Genomic DNA, 20,280 nt, shown 5'->3' with positions numbered 1-20,280 from the left:
GGCACCTGAAGTAACATTCCCGCGTTCATAAGTCCCCTAGAGAACCGCTATAGTGATCTCTAAATTTTTCGTGGATCCAAGTGATCTGGAAATGTGTCCGGGCCACTCAGGTGCTCTGAAACCTGAAACTGTGCCACGCATCACTCAAGTGATCCGTAATTGTGCCGCGGATCACTTAAGTAATCTGGAAATGGGCCACTTGTAACTTGAGTGGTGTAGAACCGCACTGGGTGCCACTTAAGTGCTCTAAAACTGTGCCACATGTCACTCAAGGGATCTCTAAATGTGCCACGGGTCACTTATGTGATATGTGAATGTACCACAGGCCAACTTGAGTGATCTGAAAATGTGCCACTGTACGCTTAAATGTTCTGGATTTGTGCCACCATTATATTTATATACATACATTGAGTACATGTATTCTGCCCCCCCCCCCGGAAAAAGTTGAAATGACGACCCTGTGTTCAAAACCCTTCTGTCTCTATCAGTCATCTTTGACTGCTATGCTTGCGGGCCACTGCTATGCTTGGCAGAAGACAGGCTGTCATTATTATCGACACGGTACTTCTCCCGACACCAACAAGGGTGGCCGCTTTCGTTACTGTGTCCCCGGCAAGACGGGCTCCAACAATCATGCCTTTTTGCGAAATCTGTGGGGTCAGCCATAACGAAGTTTCAACGCCCTAATATACATCGCATTCAAACGCTATCACTGCTACGACTAGACTGATGTGTGCACATTCTTGCCCGCTAAGTGGCACTCCTCCACATTAGAGGGCGGGAGTATAAAACACAGGTTCCCTCGAGTATTGTTTTTTTCAAAAGTGTTCATGTCTTGATCCTTTTCTTCTTTAATTTATATTTTACTTTGATTCAAAATTGGAATCCATTCACCCAGGTTCGAATAAATATTACAGGATCAAGACAAGGGGTGTCCGCAGCATTCGACATGGATTACAGACGAAAAAAATTTGTATTTGAATCAGGATAAAAGGACGATATGCATCAAACGTACAGGGCTATCGACAGAAATCTAAGAGAAGCCCAAATATTGCATCGGAAGGTTTTCCGGCAAAACGTTTGTCAGACCCGAGAACCCTCCAGCGATCGTATTAGCAAGCCTGTCTCTAACAATTTAGAGCGGTTACTACATTGACGGTGTGATACCTGCTTCACTGTTGGCAGCCGCAATTTCAAGCAATATGTATTTGTACCGCACTCTAGCACTTTACCGCTCGATTCCGGGCATCCATTGTAAAGTGATTTATGCTTATCTGGGTTGTTCTAATTGAATTACAATAACGCTTATCCTTTATAGGAAAATATATGAATAAATGCGAAAATTATAACACCTGACGGGTTTCGGCTGCATAATAGGCACCGTTGTAAAAGGTCAATCAGTTGTTCACCATTGGCAACGTTATCCATTAGGCTACCGAAAAGCGTCAATTGTCTTTTTTCCATTTATTTGTCTACAATGGCATGATAAATATATTTTTGTCTAGCTGCCTTCTATCGCCCTCTAACATTTCTACCACGAGTTCAAAACACCCTGCATAGGTTTTTCTGAAGTCTTCCACATCACAGACAGACAAAACTACAATTATTTCTTCTCTTCTCTCTCCCTTTACAGTATTTTGAACATTATGTTATCGTACATCCGCACCTGTAATCTCCGATAAAATCAAATTTTAAAAACACGAGTGATATTAGAGAGTCGCGGGTTTTGTTATTAATATTGTTAAGTACTACTTACAAAGCATTTTGGAACATTTTACGAAGCATTGTTAAAACATGATATCCACGAAGAATTGTTAAAACATAATATCCACGAAGCATTGTTAAAACATAATATCCACGAAACGCTATTGGTAGGTAAAAAATAATAATATCGACGAAACGCTATTGGTAGGTAAAAAATAATAATATCCACGAAACGCTATTGGTAGATAAAAAGTAATAATATCCACGAAACGCTATTGGTAGGTAAAAAATAATAATATCCACGAAAAGCTGTGTTAAAAACACTATTCACGAAGCATTGTTAAAAATACTATCCGTGAAGCACACACACATTATGTTTTAAAACACTATTGGCGAATCCTCGTTGGAAAAGTGCTATTCATGTAGCGTAGTTGGTGAGATACTGTTCAACAAGCATTGTTGATAAAGTGCTATTCATTGAATATTATTAGAAAAATACTGTTCACGAAGAAAAGTACTATTTACATAGCGTTGTTAGAAGAGTACTGTTCATGAAGCACTGTTGGAGAAGTACTATTAAAAAATCATTGTTGGAAAAGTACTATTAAAAATCATTGTTGGAAAAATACTATTAAACAATCATTGTTGACAAACTACTGTTAAACAATCATTATTGACAAACTACTATTAAACAATCATTGTTGATTGTACTATTGACGAAGGACTCCAACAAAAGTATTACTGACGATGCATTGTTTTTTTTTTTTGGAATTTTATTCAACTCCATGCTTTTATAAAATACACACAAACACAAAATAATCACTAACAGTACAAATACATAATATGATTATAAACTCGATAGGAAAATACTAATACTCAGTACCAAATAGATACATCAAATTGGCCATTAATCGACACAAAGGGCTCGACAGGACTAAGAACTTTGAAAAAAAAAATGCTTCAGGATTGTGAGCACAGGTAAAATTTTATTATTAACTTTCTGGGGAATGAGGTCGAAATTAATGTTTCTTTATAAATTACGCTCCTAATTATTTCATATTTTCAAGCTATACGTTGCCCATGAATCACGTTAATCGATTTTCTTCTCCGTGACATTTGATGAATCTTGGACGTGGTCATAACTCATGGACTTCTTGAAGCCGAGCTTGCGCCTCTTCGGTAGCGTGCCGTAGCTCTTCATGTAGTAATCGCTGAATAGGTAGATGAGAAGTATAGTATGCAGCGTGAAAATCACAACGGCAGCTTTGGATTTCGCACATCCGATGCTCATGATGTACAGGAAGTAAGGAACCATCGCAAAAAACTGGACCTGAAATATTGGGATAAAAATTACTTTTTAAATGCGGACGTTTATGAGAGAAAATGCTGATTTCTAAAACGCAGCGCTTCGGTACTCTGAGCTATTAAAAACAATGGTTTTTGTCATGTGATTTTGTCATCAAAAAACCAGTTTTGTATAATGATGATTCGACCGTAAAAAAACGGTTTTCGTGAGGTGATTTGATCGTAAAAAACCGGTTTTCGTGAGGTGATTTCATCGTAAAAACCGGTTTCCGTGAAATGATTTTCAGAATTTTCAAATGATGTCAGAATCCGATTTTCTGCGACTCGGCATTGCGTAGTGAGTCTGAATCAGCTTCATGGTTTTGGAAAACTGTTAAAAAGCTTCTTTGATAATAAACGGGATGTTTCTCCCCAAAATTGTCTAAAATAAACATAAATTATATATGCTTCGTTAACGCTGTATCAGAAGAAAAAGGAAATATCTGGCTGTGACGATTGTGGCTTCCAAAAATGCATATTAAGGAAAATATTGAAATTAAATACTATATTTGTGATTCCAATGAAAAACAAAATGTCAATAAGTAAATACAACTTCCAATTAATCCCCTTCTATTACAGTTGACTTTTGTTCTAACGTCAAATTAATGTTGCGATCATTTCATTACAACGATTGCTACGTCCAAATTAATTTCCCAATAAATTACAAATGTTTTTCCTATTCATTCCATGTTACTTTTTATTCAATATGACGACCTTCAAAAGACCATTCAGTCCAATAAAACGAACAAACTTAGCTCTGACCTACTTGTGTTTCGCAAAGAAATGTTCAAAATCCGTGTTTTTTGCTTGCAAAAAAAGCTTTTCTGACCTTAATAATTGATATTGAAAAATTCGGTATGCATGCTATACAGGTGATTGAGATTGGCTATACAACCTTAGGATTTTGAAACATTTAAAGAAGAAAAATGATTGTCTGAAAAAAATTGAAGATTTAAATAAATTGCAAAAATCAAGAATTCCTATCTCTGATATCTCGGTGAATTTTCCTTAAAATTTCGCAAGTGAAAATTTACTTCGGAAAGAAAAGAGGTGCAAATTTTAATTTTTTATGATTTTTTTTTCTGTGCTAATAAAATAATAATGATTGTAGAAAAAGAAATATAATTTGCATTGAAATCATAGAAATGATTTTATTATATTTTCACTAAAAAAATATTTTTGGAGTTCAATCACTACGGCAAAATATTTTCTATTCTGCTGATAGCTTTTCATATATTTTTTGTGATTGAAAATATAACTTTGGAATTTTTAATTCCTTTTGAACTAGAGGAACAACCCAATAGTCACCAACATCATCATTGAAATTCTGGCAAATTCAGATGCGAACTTTAGCTTCTTCAATTAAATTTATCATATATACAGTATATTGCCATCATTTGATAATTCAAGTATATGACATCTAGAATTTTATCTTCGGTTCAGTAAGATAAAAAATGTGTGCTGAATGATTGCACATTTGATAGTTTGTGGATGAATGAAGAATATTCTTAAGCCTCCGATAACTACATTTGATCTCTGAAATATAATCACTACCCATACTTACAATTTGAATGAGTGTGATGTACTTCTTGAATCTTCGAATGAATTGAAATCTCGGACCGAGCAGGGAAAGTCCATAATAAGTATACATGATTACGTGGATTCCACTGTTTACCAAACCGTACATGACTAAATGCATACCTGAAAAAATATCATATATAAATTCAGCGAGCATTATGTAGAAAACTATCACTTTAAAATAATCTAATAAAATTCTAAACTTATTAATTGAACAATTAAAATAATTGTTCCTAAAAAAATTCTTATGAATCGTTAGTGAATAAGATTCTGACAGCAGATATTCTCCTGGCATCAATGGAAAAGTTTCTTATAGTTAAACAGCACCGTTAGGAACATATTTTTATTGTTAGAAAAAATTCTCAATACAGTATTATTAAAAAACAGTGTCATCTGTAGTGTTAGAAGATTTTGATAGAACATTGTTGGAAAAAATCATATCTGAATAGCCATTGTTATAGGAAATTCTTAGAGCATTACTAGGAAATATTTTTATGATACAGTTTGAAAATGTTTCAATGGATAATTGTGGGGGAAAATAACATCACTACACATTATAAGAAACGATTGTTTTAGAGCACATTTGGAACCCTTCCTTTCCATTGGTAGACAATTTTTCTATTTATATTATAGGATTTTTATAAAGCATTGCAATGTTAGAAAATATTCTTACAGCATCCTCAGAAAAAACGCGCATGCTCTTGTTAGAGAAGACTGACATGATATTTTGAGAAAAGACTGTCATGATATTGTGAGAAATGACTGTCATGATATTGTGAGAAATGACTGTCATGATATTGTGAGAAATGACTGTCATGATATTGTGAGAAAAGACTGACATGATATTGTTTAAAAGGCTCACGTGGTATTGTTTAAAAGACTCACATGGTATCGTTAGAGCACATTTGGAACCCTTCCTTTCCATTGGTAGACAATTCTTCTATTTATATTATAGAATTTCTATAAAGCATTGTAATGTTAGAAAATATTTTTATAGCATCATTAGAAAAAACTCACATGATATTGTGAGAAAAGACTCCCAAGGTATTGTTGGAAAAGCATCAGATGATATTTTTAGAAAAGGTTCTGATAGTACTCACAGAAAAGATCACGTGACATTTTTAGAAAATATTTAGATCGGAAAAGTTTTCTCTCGATAGAGCATACTTATAAAAATTTCCTTAAAACAATGGAGAAGGGGTGGGGGTAATACTGTTTTAAAGGATTTATTTCACGAATGTAGTAGAAAAATATTTTTACTGAACAATTTTGAAGAAATGTTTACTCACAGAGGGTTTATTTGAGAAAAGTTTTTTTTCCTCAGATAAATAAAAAAAATAAGGTAATATTCTTGTAGAATTCGTTCATATTGGAATGTGTGTACGTGTAGTGAGCCTAGCTTGAAGTTTGTTTGTGTGTAACGGTTGTTATATGCATCTGCTGCCATCTGTCATCAGCTTTTGCAATTATGAGTGAAGTGTAATGACTGAATAATTGTATCGTTGTAGGCCTGTTGCTCTCTGTGGCGAACTGGATATTACTGAAAAAATTAAGTAAAATCAATTTTTGCGTAATAAATGATAACTAACTAAGCTGAATAAAATGAGTAAACTTACGAGTCTGGGTCCTCAACGAAAACCAAACGAGGAACGGAACTGTCGAATGGTGAAATGAATGAAGGTTGCTGATGTGGTCGTATTTCTTCTGCATCACGAAAAATATCTGCAAAAATGTTTTAAGAGAAATTTGATATCTTTTTCATTCAAATAAAAAATTAAATATAAATTGGTACTTCACTTCACAAAGCACCAAGATCGATGGTTGTCTGCCCCTCGGTATTTCCGAGACAGGTTAGATCATCTTTTCATCAAGGCCTCTTTCTGTCATTTTCGGAAATACAAAAAAAAAATCACAACTTTATAATTTGGTATTTTTCTCAGTCCTTGGATTACAATCCCAATTTCTCTTTATTTGCTCTTTGATAAGTTTTTTGACCTCATCCGAAGAGCAGTATGTCTGCCCCTCAATTGGACTAACAAATAAATCGCACATTTGTGACGATCGTTGGTCTTGTTTTACTAAAGGCGCGATAGATGGCGGCACAGTACACCCCTCTGAGCGTAGGTAAGATTTTCAACGGCCTTGCGAAAATTAGCAGACTTAAATCGCATTCCTTCCATCTTCCCTTTTTTGTGTGATTATTCATATTACACTTCGATAACAATTCGGTTTCAATCGTCTGAAACAACTGCTTACAACAGGCATGAAAACTGGCGTATTTTAGGCCAGTTTCGGTAGCCGCCATGTTGCCATCCCCTCTATAATTCATAATTAGCAACCAAAATTTTCAACAGCTTTTGAGGAGATAACCACCTGTAAATTTGTATTCTCACGGGTGCCTGCCTCCATGTCAAGAAATTTCAAAAATTTCAAAACTCATGCTATATACAGGGCGTCTCATAATTAGACTAGATGAGGCGCAAATTTCACTCTTTAACCTTTCCTTCGACATTATGAGGGGGCGCCAAAATGCTTGCTTGTGCCGACTGACCGAACATCTAATTGAGCCCTGTTAATGAGCGATTGTATATTTTAACTTCATGCGCAAGAGTTATTCTCACGAAGGGCTTTTTTATACAGAAAAAATTAGTTCAAATTTTCGTCGATAGAGGGTCAGGGAAACAAGTCCTACAATACCTGAACTATCTGAACTCTCTGAATTACTCTGAACTATCAGCGACTGGACCTGAACTCTCCTTCAATTTCTTCTCTGTCCCGAACACGTTCATTAATCTTCAGCCGGTGAGACGTGGCTGAGGTAAACCATCTCTACCAACAGTGTTTTAGCCACCGATATTAACATAATAGATACCATATGTATGCTTCAGTAACCGGAAAATTCAGAAATTCATTGTTGATTGTACATAAAGCATTTTATAGAACTGCGTATTTCCAGCGATTTGCTTTTGTGTTGCGGTCAGGGCCGTCTTAAGAGCATCACGGGCCCGCGGGCCAAGTGATTTTTCTGAAGCCCTACCTGGCAAATTCTCGAAAAATTCAACTACTCCTTCTCATTTTTCTGAGGTCCACGGGCCGTGCCCGGGTGGGCCCACGCGGTAAGACGGCACTGATTGCAGTTTCTATCGACAAAAATTCGAACCACGTTTTTTTTTGAAATAACAAAAAAATAAACCTCTTCATGTGAATAAATGTTTCTGTAAACTGCATCCAAATATGTCAATTCCTTCATTTTTTTATGAACTTTTAAACTGTTTAAGAATTTATGGGACACCTTTTACTTACTGGTAAACAAGATAAAAAAGCATTTTTCTTATTTTATGTTTCCCTTCCTTCTCTCTGCTGATATTATACAGTATATCCATTAGAATAATCAACCTCAATAATTATTCTTTTTTAAATAGTCCATGATTATTAACCCCAGCGATGAAAGAAAAAGAAATCGATTTTTTCACTCACCGTATCCAGCATTTCTAGAAATTTCATTGCATAAATTGCCATAGCAAGTTGTATCACGTCCTGACATTAAAACAAAGAAAAATTAATAAGAATCGTTGTTGACTTTATTTATCAAAACAATGATAATACAACAAACATTAAGTTCATTGTAAATAATTATTTACCTGCTACGTCCTTGACATTATTTTGAACGGATGTTAAGAATTAGGGTGTGTTTTATCATTATTATTGTGATAAATCGGTGGAATTAACATGCTTATATAAGAAAGAGACGTCAAACGATAATTTTCTGTAATAATAATTACGTAAAAGATATGAGTACAATTCTTACACGGCGCACTATCTGGTGCCGCTCGCAGTTCTCGGCATCCATGCACAGAACTTTCACACCATGAATTCCCACTAATTCTGCGACCTATAATCGAGGAAAAGACTATTTTTTCACTATTGCACAGGGCAAAATAAAGGTAAAAACAAACAGTATATAAACCACGTTGTCCATTTTACTTGATTAAACTTTATTTCTAAATAAGAAATAGGAATCTCCGCTTCAATTTTACGAGTGTGTGTGATAAAAATAGTAATGATTACTTAATGGTTATAAAAATGATTATGAAAGATCACATGTCATAATAAATATCACATGTCATAATAAATATCACATGTCATAATAAATATCACATGTCATAATAAAATGATTATAAAGACACTCATGATTATAAGAGATCAGAACTCCTAAAATTAGGAATCCGGATATTTTTAAAAATTGACGTGTTGGGTAATGTAATCACACTAACAATCTGAAATGGAACTTATACTAGACAATCTAAAGATTATCAGAACCTATCCCCTAAATTCGAACGGAATTTGAAAAATTTAAAAAAATTAAGGTTTTATAGCTTAATGAGTTTGAATTTGCGAATCTATAAAGTTGTGAAAGAGACAATTTTTAGTTTGAATAAGAAAAAAAAAATAGTTGATATGATATATTGCTGAAAGATGACTCTATTCGACGTCAACAAAATACATGTAAATATTTATATTACACAGGGTGTCCTGGAAGTACTAGCACGGCCGCCATAATCTCATCGACCGTAAGCCGTAGAGGTAAGATTCTACATTCATAAATCATCAATAGACGTTCACAAATTACAATATTCCGGTGTTCAGAGTGAAAATACAGTGTGTCAAAAAATAAAAATAAAATCTAAATTTTTATACGGTTCGGTGTAAAAAAAATTTCCGTTACCCCCATGCTCTAACTACCAGTTAGAAAGTTGGTGCTTCCTCTGCTGATGCCAACAAAAAAAATTCGTATTTCTGAGTGCAATATTTAGAGAGATTCGAATTCGAAAAATTCACGGATTCTTGGAAAGGACAGCGTTAAATGAGGGTAAAATGGTTTTTGATATAAGATCGTTTGCTGTTATTTAATTTTTTAATTTTCTCTGGAAATAGTCAGTAATAATATAGGGTATATATGACCGAAATTTCAAAATGATTTGTCTAGTATTTTTCTAGAAATTCGAGAAAATGTCTAAACCCTGAAAATGGCACAAACTTTTTTAATGTTGTGTATATAATTATATATATTCTCTTGGTGAAGTACTGTTGTGCACCCATTAAAAATTTTTCACCGGCTTTGCTATAGCGATTCGACCACACATTCTATGGCCGTACATGTTTCGCTAGGTGTTTTTCATCACCCCCTTAAAGTTTGTTACATTGAATGCATAGAATCCCCTGTATTCTCTCTCTCTCTCTCTCACACACACACACACATTTATTTTACCACAAAAATCCATAATTTGTCTTATACAATTGTAAGGGAATATTTTGCTAAAATAATGTCACTAAAAGTGTAATGTGGTGTTAGACATAGAACTGAATTTTCATTAATTATCATATTTTAAAAACTGATTGCTCCATACTTGCGCTGTCATCTGATAATCGTAAAATCGTTATAATATTTCAATATACACCTAACAACGTATTTGAGGAATGTTTAAAGGGGGTTTAAAAGTTATTATAAAGTACTGCCAGTAAATAAAGGTTTAAAAGACACCCTGTATAGTATCTGAAATGAATTATTTTACGTTTTAACGCACTCTTTTTTAGGACTTTTTATATTTTTGTCGTCTTCATTTATCCATACAGTCATGTAGGGTTCAAAGCTACACATATACCGTTATATTCAATCACGATATCCATAAGGCAACCTCACCTTGTAACAGCACCATCCGTTTCCAACCACGGTCAACAGATTGTAAAATAATATCAGTTTCTTGAATTTGATCGGCTGCCGATCTCTCATCCACCATGGCCCGAGATAGTATATCGTCATGAGATAAAGTAGTATAGTACCGATCGGCAGGATGCTGTATTTGACGAAGAAATTTTCTAGCACTAAGGGATCTGCAATGAGAAACGGAAATAATCCAAAGGTGAATAACAAATTCTTATTTGTTAATTACCTTTTAATTCATTTTTGGTTTAAACATGTTGATTCATATTCAAGTATCCCCAGTCGGTGGGAAAACATCATTAACATTTTTACGCAGAAGCTTTTTGCAAACAAATTTGGACGTCGGACGTGAAGTTGAACTAGCATGTCGCCTCCCACCGTCATGAAAGTGGCGGTCGGCTGAAGTTTGTTTTCTGTTGTTCCGAACTTCGAGGCGCGAATACTAACGTGAAGTATTTTCTTTGGAATGTTTGCTATATTTGGAAGTGGTGTGTTGCCATCTGATTTTCAAATTTAGAAGTGGACACCTCAATAGGATAAGTTTTTGCTTGTTGTTTCATGTGTGGAATTTTTTTTTTAATGCTGTAGGCCTGAGATTCGTCTTTGTTTAGAGACATTTTATTCGCACGATCGTTCAAGCTGGTACATGAATGAACAAGCTGGTACAACATTTGAGGACTCTCATTGTGGACAATGTCTTTCAAATGCTGCCACAGGAAAAAGTCGTGAAATAAAACTGTCGTGGTTAATTGTAATTAATTTTGTGAACCGCGCTTAATTCCCAGAATTGTCCATCAAACGTAACACTTGTTTCGTCTTTCTATCCATCAGTGATTCCAATTTATTTTGTCTATTTTGTCACTTTAACGTTAAGGAGTCCCTTCTGAAGCACTTCCTATACAAAGAGTACTTTTATTTCTTAAAGAAAAAACAATTCGGATGACTTCATTTCAGCTTGAACTGGTGTCGTCTTTCTTATAATGTGATTATCTATTTAAATAAAAAAGAAGACCTTTGTGCTGTAATTGGACGTCACGCAAAACACGTAACACTTGTTTATGGATTTGATTATTATCTAATAGTCGCATTCCTTCCTGAAACGTGCTAGACGTATTCTTCCAACACGTTTGACCTTGAAATTTCACAAAATGTCTCCCTTTTTCGCATTTCTCCCGCTGATCATTGCAGACCTATGAGCAACAAATTAGAAGGAAATGAAAAAAGTCTTTCTGCAGAAAAATAATGCCATAAAAATTATTAGAAAAGGAAGAATGATATTAAAGTGTTACAAAATCGAAAGGATTTATTGTAAATAAGAAAGAAAAAAGAACGCATGTATCTAAAAAAACCACGGAAACTGATCAATCACGTAATTTTACTGATAAATAAAACTTTACAGTGTCGCTTCCTCATCGCATTAATAATCAAGGGTGCCTGAGGGAAAAAAAAAACCACATTTTTGATTTCTTCTTGAATGACATCAATGATCATTTATGCCACTTCATAAATATTTGATTGAAGGAAATGAAATGTTTTTACAGTTTTGATAATTCTTTTTGACGGGTGTGTCGTCAGTTGTTCGAAAACTATTAAAAACAAAAATTTCTATAGATATTATAATTTTTCTTTTCCACTTCAAGGACAAAATAGCATTTTTGTTTTATGATGAAATTTTTTTTAAATTAATATGCAAATTATTTTCAATAATCTTTATTTTTCAAAGTTTCTAAATGGAAAAATATGGGTAATTACCATTTACATGTATGATATAATTATTAAGGTAGTTTATAAAAGAAATTTCTAGTTTTTAAAATAATATTTCTGTTCGTAATCATGAGAAAAACAATTCTAGAGAGATCTTCGATTCTTTCTTCACAAAAGCATCGAGTAATTTTCACGTAAAAAACTAATACAGTATTTCGACTTACGAATGTCTCGAATTATGTGCAATCCATGCTGCAAACAAAAAATGTTGAATAAAATGCTCCCACTGATCAACATGAAAAGTAAGAAAAAGTCGATTTATCAAAACAATCTCAGACGGTTTGAACTATTAAATGTGTTAATTTCGCAGCGTTGACGAACTGCAACTGGTAATGTATTTTGTCTTGCAGACAAAACTACTTTTGGTCTATATGGAATACCCTGTAATTTACAGTGGTAGTTATTTTTTAACGTGCTGACGTTGTTGGAATGTGAAGCGAATTAGAGATATACCAATTATTTTATATCGAAAAATTCGATATTATATCAAACATTTAGCGAAAACTGTGAGTTTTAAGAATACTACCTGAACCGTCTCACCGGCACTGACGAGATATCTCGCCTTCTGCAAAGCCTCAATTTTAGAATTACTATTTCAGCTTTTTTTTTGTAAAGCTGCTTTTTTTTACTGGAACGGATTTTCCTATCTCCATTACTTTGCATCTGCTTTAAATCTTAAGGAATCTTACTTCTTTGAAAAGAGATATAGCATTTTACAGGGGTTTAGAGATTTTTACTATGCCGATTAAAAATTTAAGGAAAGGATTTATCTCGTTATTCGAGTCACAGTACTTCAATCTAGAGATTATCCACCACTAAAACAAATCTAATTGAATTATTTCACTATGTCACTACTATGTCACTACTTATTATTTCACTTTTGTTTCACTATGTGTTTATATGCGATTCAGTACGATGAGGAGATTCTCAATATTCATTTCATATTGAACGCAATTTTGCGGGATGGAAAGTATTGAACATAAAACTTACCCTGATTATTCTCTCTCTCTCTGATTTGATTATTTCTTAAAATCTATATGAATTTTTTTTCTTAGATCTAACAAACTCCGATAATTTAGATGAAAAATTGTAACTAAATTCTTTTTAAAGGAAATTGAAAAAAATAATAAACTGAGCTGGGACAAATATTCAAGAAAAAAATATTCTGAATCGACAACAGCTGAATGCAATACGGCTGTCATATATTACGATGTAAATAATTGTTATGTCATTCTTTCAAATTATTCAAGAGGTTATATAAGTAAAACAATAATAGTGTGCATTAATTACTAATTATTAAGCCACCTGACCACGTGCCTACGATGCTGCAAATATAAATAGAATTTTCTAGCTAGCGGAGATTGACTTGAACGTCTTGGGGGGAAGTTTGATTGTGTCAATCTTATGTACGCATATAATATTGCGTCACCCGCACAAATCTTTGATGTTGGAGAGGGGAATCCCGTATCTCTTCCCATGAGTCATGGGTAATATTACATCAAAAGTGAGTCCTAACTTAACATGGTGCGAGGAAAGAAAAATAATCGGTCAAATAATGTAAATCGTCACAATGACGTGAATACAGAACAAGTCACTCTTACCTCCACTTTGCAGGAAAGGCGTTTCTCCTGCAAACTGCATGCTGATATTTGAATTCATCATGGAAGAAGCTGTGGGCAAAATAATGATATTAAACACCCTACCATACATGAAATTTCAGTGACAACGAAAAAAACACATCTGATAATTTTATGAAATTTATTCAAAAAATAATAATAAGATGAGGAATAAAAATGCACACGTGCTTATAATAATGATAAATAGGGATAGAAAAAATTTCCCCGAATGATGGAAACCCCTAATTAGATGCATCTGTGTGTAACATAACCTGTTCAAATCGTCTATAGACTTAAAAAAACCATTGCATACTTCGAAGGACATGCAAAATGAAACTTGCGTATCCTGTTTACCAGGTTGATAATTGAGCAGTGTTGCACGTGAAAATAATTTATTAGTAATAACTCGGTCGAAATACAGAGAACGATGGAAATTTGAATGGAAAATCGCACATGAAGTAGGAATAGAAATTGTAATTAATTGAAAAATTACGAAACATTTCAATGTCGAAAGAATCTTAGAAAAGAAAAGTAAATATACATCCATATTTTAACACTCTCAAGACTTGGTGTCAACCGGAGTTTTTACAAACCTTTCAAATGCCTACCACAAGATTTTTTCCACCATGTTATAGGTTTATTTTTATTTCATTCGGACTCTTGAAGTCGAATTTTCCAAAATGACTTAAAAAAATATTTCATTCAATTGCAAATAAAATACTAAAAATTCTGTGTCAATCGGTTAATTGAGCCTTTCATAATAATTAAAAATAAATAATGAATTATAGCATAAACGTACACAAGAGAAAGAACACTTCCAATATGATTTTCTCAGAGAGCAGAGCAAGTTTTCAGTTCATCCGTTTAGATTAAAAAAAAAACTACTGTCATAAAAATTCTGAGTTTATGTCATTATGAAAATGTTTATTGAAATAATTATAATTTAGTTCTTTTTTTTTTTTTTTTTTTTTTAATAACATACAAACATATATACAAGCATATACAAAAACACATTAAACATACACTTTTGACCTCAAGGGACATGCTTGTCCTTCCAGTAGGTCTACAAGGATTTCTCCGTGGATTATTTTTCTTAGCAACAGCCTATTATGGTTTAGGTCGGTTTATAATTGTTCAATATACAGTTTTTTTTTTGTTTTTTTTTTTTGTATTTATGTTACAAAGAAATTTTACATACAGATGGATTGTATCATGTGGTTGTATTATTGTTGTAATATAGATTCTAGACTGGTATTCATAGAAAACGTGAATATATTGTTATTAGATCTTATGTAATTATTTGTATGATTGATTGTATGGTATAGATTCATTATTTTTGGAGCGGTGTATCTATAACTCTTTTGAAATAACGTTTTATTTGTTTTTGGCACTTTATATATGTTATTTAATCTAGACGACGTTCTATTTTGTTTCATTTCTAACCAATTATTATTTAAGAATGAAAATTTTATTAGTCTATAAACATAGTTTTGTCTTATAGTTAGCTTATGGCATTCTGTTTTGTTGGTGTTTATTGTGGTGCTTGTTATTTGGGATCTTATCTTGTTATATATATTATCTAGTTTTTGTATATCTGTTTGATATGCACCTCCCCAAGCAGTGATTCCATATATTACTGTTGAATATATCCAAGCATAAAATAAATCTTTTAGAAAGTTATTGTCTATTGTGTCTCTTAGTCTATAAAGAATTGCTGCATATATTCTTAATTTTTTTATTATTTTTTCACACTGTGATTTCCATTTTAAATCATCTTGTATTATTATCCCTAGGTAGTTGTATTCATGTACTCTTTCAATTTCTTGACAGTTACATTGTAATATATGTTGACACGGACAATGATCATGAATTTTTATACATAAATTTGCCAAACTATTTATGTTTCTTGTTTTTAAGCATATGTATTTAGTTTTCTGTATGTTTAGTTTTAGTTTATTTTTCTTGAGCCAGTTACTGATTTTAAATAGGTCCTCTTCAACTTTTTTTATTAAATTTGTAATTTCAGTGTCTTCAACATACAGTACTGTATCGTCCGCGAATGAGATTAATTTACCATTTATGTTGAGTTTGAATATATCATTTATGTAAATGAGAAACAATATCGGGCCAAGCACAGATCCCTGGGGGACACCTTTTTTTACTTCTATGAATGTACTCATTTCTTCACCTATTTTAACTGATTGTTTCCTATTAGAATAGTATGATTTAAACCAGCTCAATATGTTTCCACGTATACCAGCTGTTGACAATTTTCCTGTGAGTATCTCTAAATCTACGTAGTCAAAGGCTCTTTTTAAATCCAGAAATATCGTTATAGAAAATTTATTGCAGTTGAACCCGGTATTTAAATAATTGCACAGCTCTAAGATGGCCATTTCTGTATTCTTACTTTTCTGAAACCCGTATTGGTTAGGAGCTAAATAATGCTGATAATTAAGAAAATCCACGAGCTGTTTTTTTATGCACTTTTCTATTACTTTTGAAAATATTGGAAGAATTGATATGGGTCTATAGTTCAGTAAGTTATTTGTCTCTCCTGATTTATAAATGGGGTGTACTATGCCATACTTTAAATCACTATAAAAGACTCCTTCCGTTATAGATGAGTTAATTAGGTTTTTTATTACATCCACGTGATAATGGGCAATTATTTTCATCATCTTAGGGGTAATTTGGTCAATTCCACTTGCTTTATTAGTCTTCAATTCTGACATAACCTTATCAATATCATAATCGTTAATTTCAAAGAAGTACATAGAATTGTTAGAATTAGTCATTGTTTGGTCATCTTCACAATTACAGACTGTGTTTATTTCTATTTCTTCCAAGTTTCTTGTAACAAAGTCTTCGTTAAATTTCTTCGCTAAAATGTTATGGTTATCACAGATTGGGAGTATATTTTGCTTTGCACTTTTATTAAGTATATTCTGATTTATACATTTCCATTGCATTTTTTTGTTATTCTCGCATTTCGTAAAAGTATCTCTGATATATTCCTGTTTTATTTTTCTAATATACTTTTTCAGTTCCTTATTGTATTCTTTGTAGTCTTGCTCGTATGACATAATATTTGGGTACTTTTTGTATTTTTTGTATAATTTTTCCTTATAATTTATTTTATTTACTATTTCTTTTGTGATCCAGTTTTTTTTACTTTTTTTGGGTTTCATCTTGACTTGTTTCGTCCATAAATTAGAGTTTGATTGTATGATATCCACGAATCGTTTGTATTTATTTTGTATGCATCTTTCTTCTATGACACTAACGAAATTTATATTTTCAATGAATTTTTCAAATTTATCATGATGTAACTATTCTTAAATTTTACCTAGCATTATTTTGCATGTTAGCTAGTTTCATACTTAATATTCAACTAAATCTACCTTATTTTGAGTGTCCTTTCGATATGATAATATCAATTTAACTTGGCTAATAATATAGTTATTAAAAACTACTATATTATTGATGCATTAAAATATTTGTCTTTTTTTGTGTTGTGTATGTTTTTTCGTCCTTGATTTTTTCTTATTTGACAATGATAATTTTGTATCTTTTATGTTGTATATGTGTCTTTTTTTTTAATGTTTCTGTTCATGTCGTATGCTTTATATATTTTATTCATTAATTATCATGTAAATTTTCAATCATCCGTACAGACATCACTGCCTCTGGATGATATATATGTTTTTCTTTTTTTAAACTTATCTAAACCTCTGTATGTTGGAAATGAATAAATTTGATTTGATATTGAAACAGTAGACGCAATAAGTGCAGCCAATTTTTCAACAGTTTCCGGACCCTCAATATATAAATTTTTAGTTATTTTTCCTTAACTGCATTAATTATTAATGCCATTTTAGTGTCTGTTTCAGACATTTTTTGTACCTTCTGCCTGCCTATATTTTTCGTGCCTGAACTTCCGGATTTTAATAAAAGTTATTTTTTTTTAAGTATCCGGAAATTATGGTCTGATTAAAGACAAAAATTATTTATACGCAGTTTTTAAAATAATTAGTACATAACAAATCATGTAAGCTGGTATTTCAGAATAACAGGCAGTAGATAATTGTTAATACCTAATGGAATTTCAACGAAGATGTATTCAAAATAACTACAAATAAACGTAAAAAAAAAAAAATCTTTCAGAAGGGGAATAATATGGTATAATATAGATGGTAGAGCAAATAAAAATGATGGAAAAAATTTCCTGCTATTGAAATTTTTAGAGTTAATTAATGAAATTAAAAGGAGTAAGTCGAGCCAAAAATATCTTAAAGCTGTCATGGACGACGATCAAGATTTTAATTTTTTTTTTCTATATTAAAATTAACGGTAACGATCGTTATTCATTATGAAATGAACAAAATGAAATTTCTGGAATAATTTTTTCCAAAATAAAGCATTTTCAGAAATTCCAACTTACTCGTAGAGATCCACAAGACTGCCTGTGTTCTATCTATATTTCATACAATGCCAGGTCCGAATGATTTTTTTTTTCTAAATGAATTCCGGGGGGGGGGGGGGGGAGGCCAACTTACCTCACCAATAAAAAGACATGACCTTCATGTCACCGTTTTTAATCAAAATAGTGATGAGGAAAAATTCAGCGTGAAATATCTTCAAGAAGTCAACTTTGCAAACACCTTTCCCCGAAACTTCATTAAAATAGACAAACAACCACAACAGAAATCGCAACTTGACTTCTTTGGTGATGATGGTAATACATCAAACGGCCTCAGGGGAAAGTTCACTGGTTTTACCAGGATGAGGAGGAGGATAAGCAATAAATAAGGATTGTTGATTAAAAAAAGAAACCAGAATATATCATCAAACACACGTGACGTAAATTATCTGCCGTGTGGACTATAATTTGTGGCCTTGAATTATTTTCATCTCGGGTGAAGGAATATAAAAGGGAGACTCCCTGAAGGTATGAATGCGTCCCATATATTTGTATGACATAATGATGATAGAGAGTCATTAAGTATTATGATATTTTGTTTATATTCTGAGATATTTATGCAGATAAATCCAGTTTTTGAAATGAGTAGCTTAAGAAAAACTGAATTTATGCGGAAAAAAATTATGTGCAATAAAACGCAAAGTTAATTTCCATTTTCACTGAAGGGATAACGTGCATGAATTCCCATGCTTTCCTATTACAAAAATTACCTATCAAAATACATTAAAAAATTCTAAATAAATTTCAGGCATTCAAAAATATTTTTAATACTTTTATGTATTTTATCGAGAGTTTTTGAGGGTTTTTTTTTCAATCTTTTCTTTTTTTAATTACTCAATTATATATAATTGACCTTCATTTTCCCTTGTTCAGCTTGTTATGTGTAACAAGCTGAACATTCAGTGCTGAACTTAAAATCCTCTTACCTTCATGCTTTTGAACAAACTTTATTAAAGCTCTATACCATCTCTGTACCATCTGCGGCACAGCCATTAGTGGGTTCAGATAACCAAGTACTGAACTTATTCTGAGATACAAATAAATCCACAATGGCAGACAGTTCATTAAGAACATAATTAATTGCGTCTTCAAAAGGGGCATCAATAGTTTCTCTAATTTGTCAATAATGCAAGGTACATCTAGTTTATCTCTAGCGGCAATACATCATGCGTAAAAAGCATACGCTAATTTACTTTTACCAACCATATCGATAAATCCCAACACACCCTACTGATACGGAAAAAGCGAGAGAGTGACTACGGAAGTATGCACTTACCACTTTCACATTCATCCAACATCTTAGTAGTGCAATTATCTAATTAAAAACAATTATCCACTTCAGCGGGTCAATAATGGCCTGGTTAACACTTCTGCGCACTTACACCAACCACCGTTGTGATCAATCTCACTGCATCTTCGCTGCAAACAGAAGCACACGCGTGACTTCATACTGTGCTGCCCTTATCTAAGTTGAACAACTGCGTACCGCTGAACCCGTTGATAAAACTTCCTTTTATTAACGGCCGGCCGAGTCTCATTTGTTTGCTCAAATCAAAGCTGTATCAAGTAAGAAGATTTTTAATACAACTTTATCTGAAATCGTTATTATAGACGAAAAATATCTTCCGACTCTGAATGCGATGATACCGTATATAGTTCGTTCGAAGAAAACAACACACTGCTTACGCACATCCATTTCTTACGACGCGATGGTCAGGCAGTCAATCATTCCCACGTAACTCAAGTGACGTAGCATATTCAAAAATAGAAATATAGATGCAAGGCCATAGCAAAAAATGCGAAATGCCAAATGAATTGGCTGAGAAAAATATGTCCATAACAAATATGGATGTCATATATGTAAGGATAGCACCTGTCATATATAATTAAAAATGCAATTATAAAAACTAAAGAATCTTTTATCTTCTATATATATAAAATTGATTTTCTGTGTGTCTGTGTGTGTGTATGTTCTCTATACAAATCTACAATTTTAGATCGATCGTCGCCAAATTTTGCATATATACCAAATGTGACCCGACTTGAACGATAGGCTACTTTAAAATTTC

General features: G+C 32.7%; 1 protein-coding gene across 2 annotated transcripts; it reads right to left on the bottom strand.

The window, feature by feature from the left end:
• Positions 1–2,473: 2,473 nt before the first annotated feature.
• Positions 2,474–19,896, bottom strand: LOC149084133 (very long chain fatty acid elongase AAEL008004-like). 2 transcript variants are annotated; one of them, XM_089234473.1, is made up of 8 exons: positions 19,488–19,896; positions 13,714–13,782; positions 10,328–10,518; positions 8,435–8,518; positions 8,104–8,163; positions 6,243–6,348; positions 4,613–4,749; positions 2,474–3,034 (listed from the first exon to the last, which is right to left on the bottom strand). In XM_089234473.1, the coding sequence occupies exons 1-8, from the start codon at positions 19,507–19,509 to the stop codon at positions 2,795–2,797; spliced, it is 909 nt and encodes a 302-aa protein (XP_089090599.1). In that variant the 5' UTR covers positions 19,510–19,896; the 3' UTR covers positions 2,474–2,794. The 2 variants fall into 2 exon arrangements, with proteins under 2 accessions (XP_089090599.1, XP_089090600.1); XM_089234474.1 differs by lacking the exon at positions 19,488–19,896 and adding an exon at positions 18,173–18,468.
• Positions 19,897–20,280: the final 384 nt, after the last annotated feature.

This window comes from Pholcus phalangioides, unplaced genomic scaffold, assembly GCF_987345545.1.
Source record: "Pholcus phalangioides strain wild (caught in Gottingen) unplaced genomic scaffold, Ppha-v1.0 ptg000008l_1, whole genome shotgun sequence".
Lineage (NCBI taxonomy): Eukaryota > Metazoa > Arthropoda > Arachnida > Araneae > Pholcidae > Pholcus > Pholcus phalangioides.
Note: the sequence above shows the minus strand (reverse complement) of the source record. Positions and strands in the feature narration are given on the sequence as shown.

What these genes read in the sequence shown, in the direction of transcription:
- LOC149084133 (XM_089234473.1), bottom strand. Translation starts at nt 19,509, where the DNA reads ATGTTGGATGAATGTGAAAGTG. An exon ending in GTTGGATGAATGTGAAAGTG is followed by an intron (nt 13,783 to 19,487) that starts GTAAGTGCATAC and finishes TTTTGCCCACAG; the next exon opens with CTTCTTCCATGATGAATTCA. An exon ending in GCCTTTCCTGCAAAGTGGAG is followed by an intron (nt 10,519 to 13,713) that starts GTAAGAGTGACT and finishes TTCTCATTGCAG; the next exon opens with ATCCCTTAGTGCTAGAAAAT.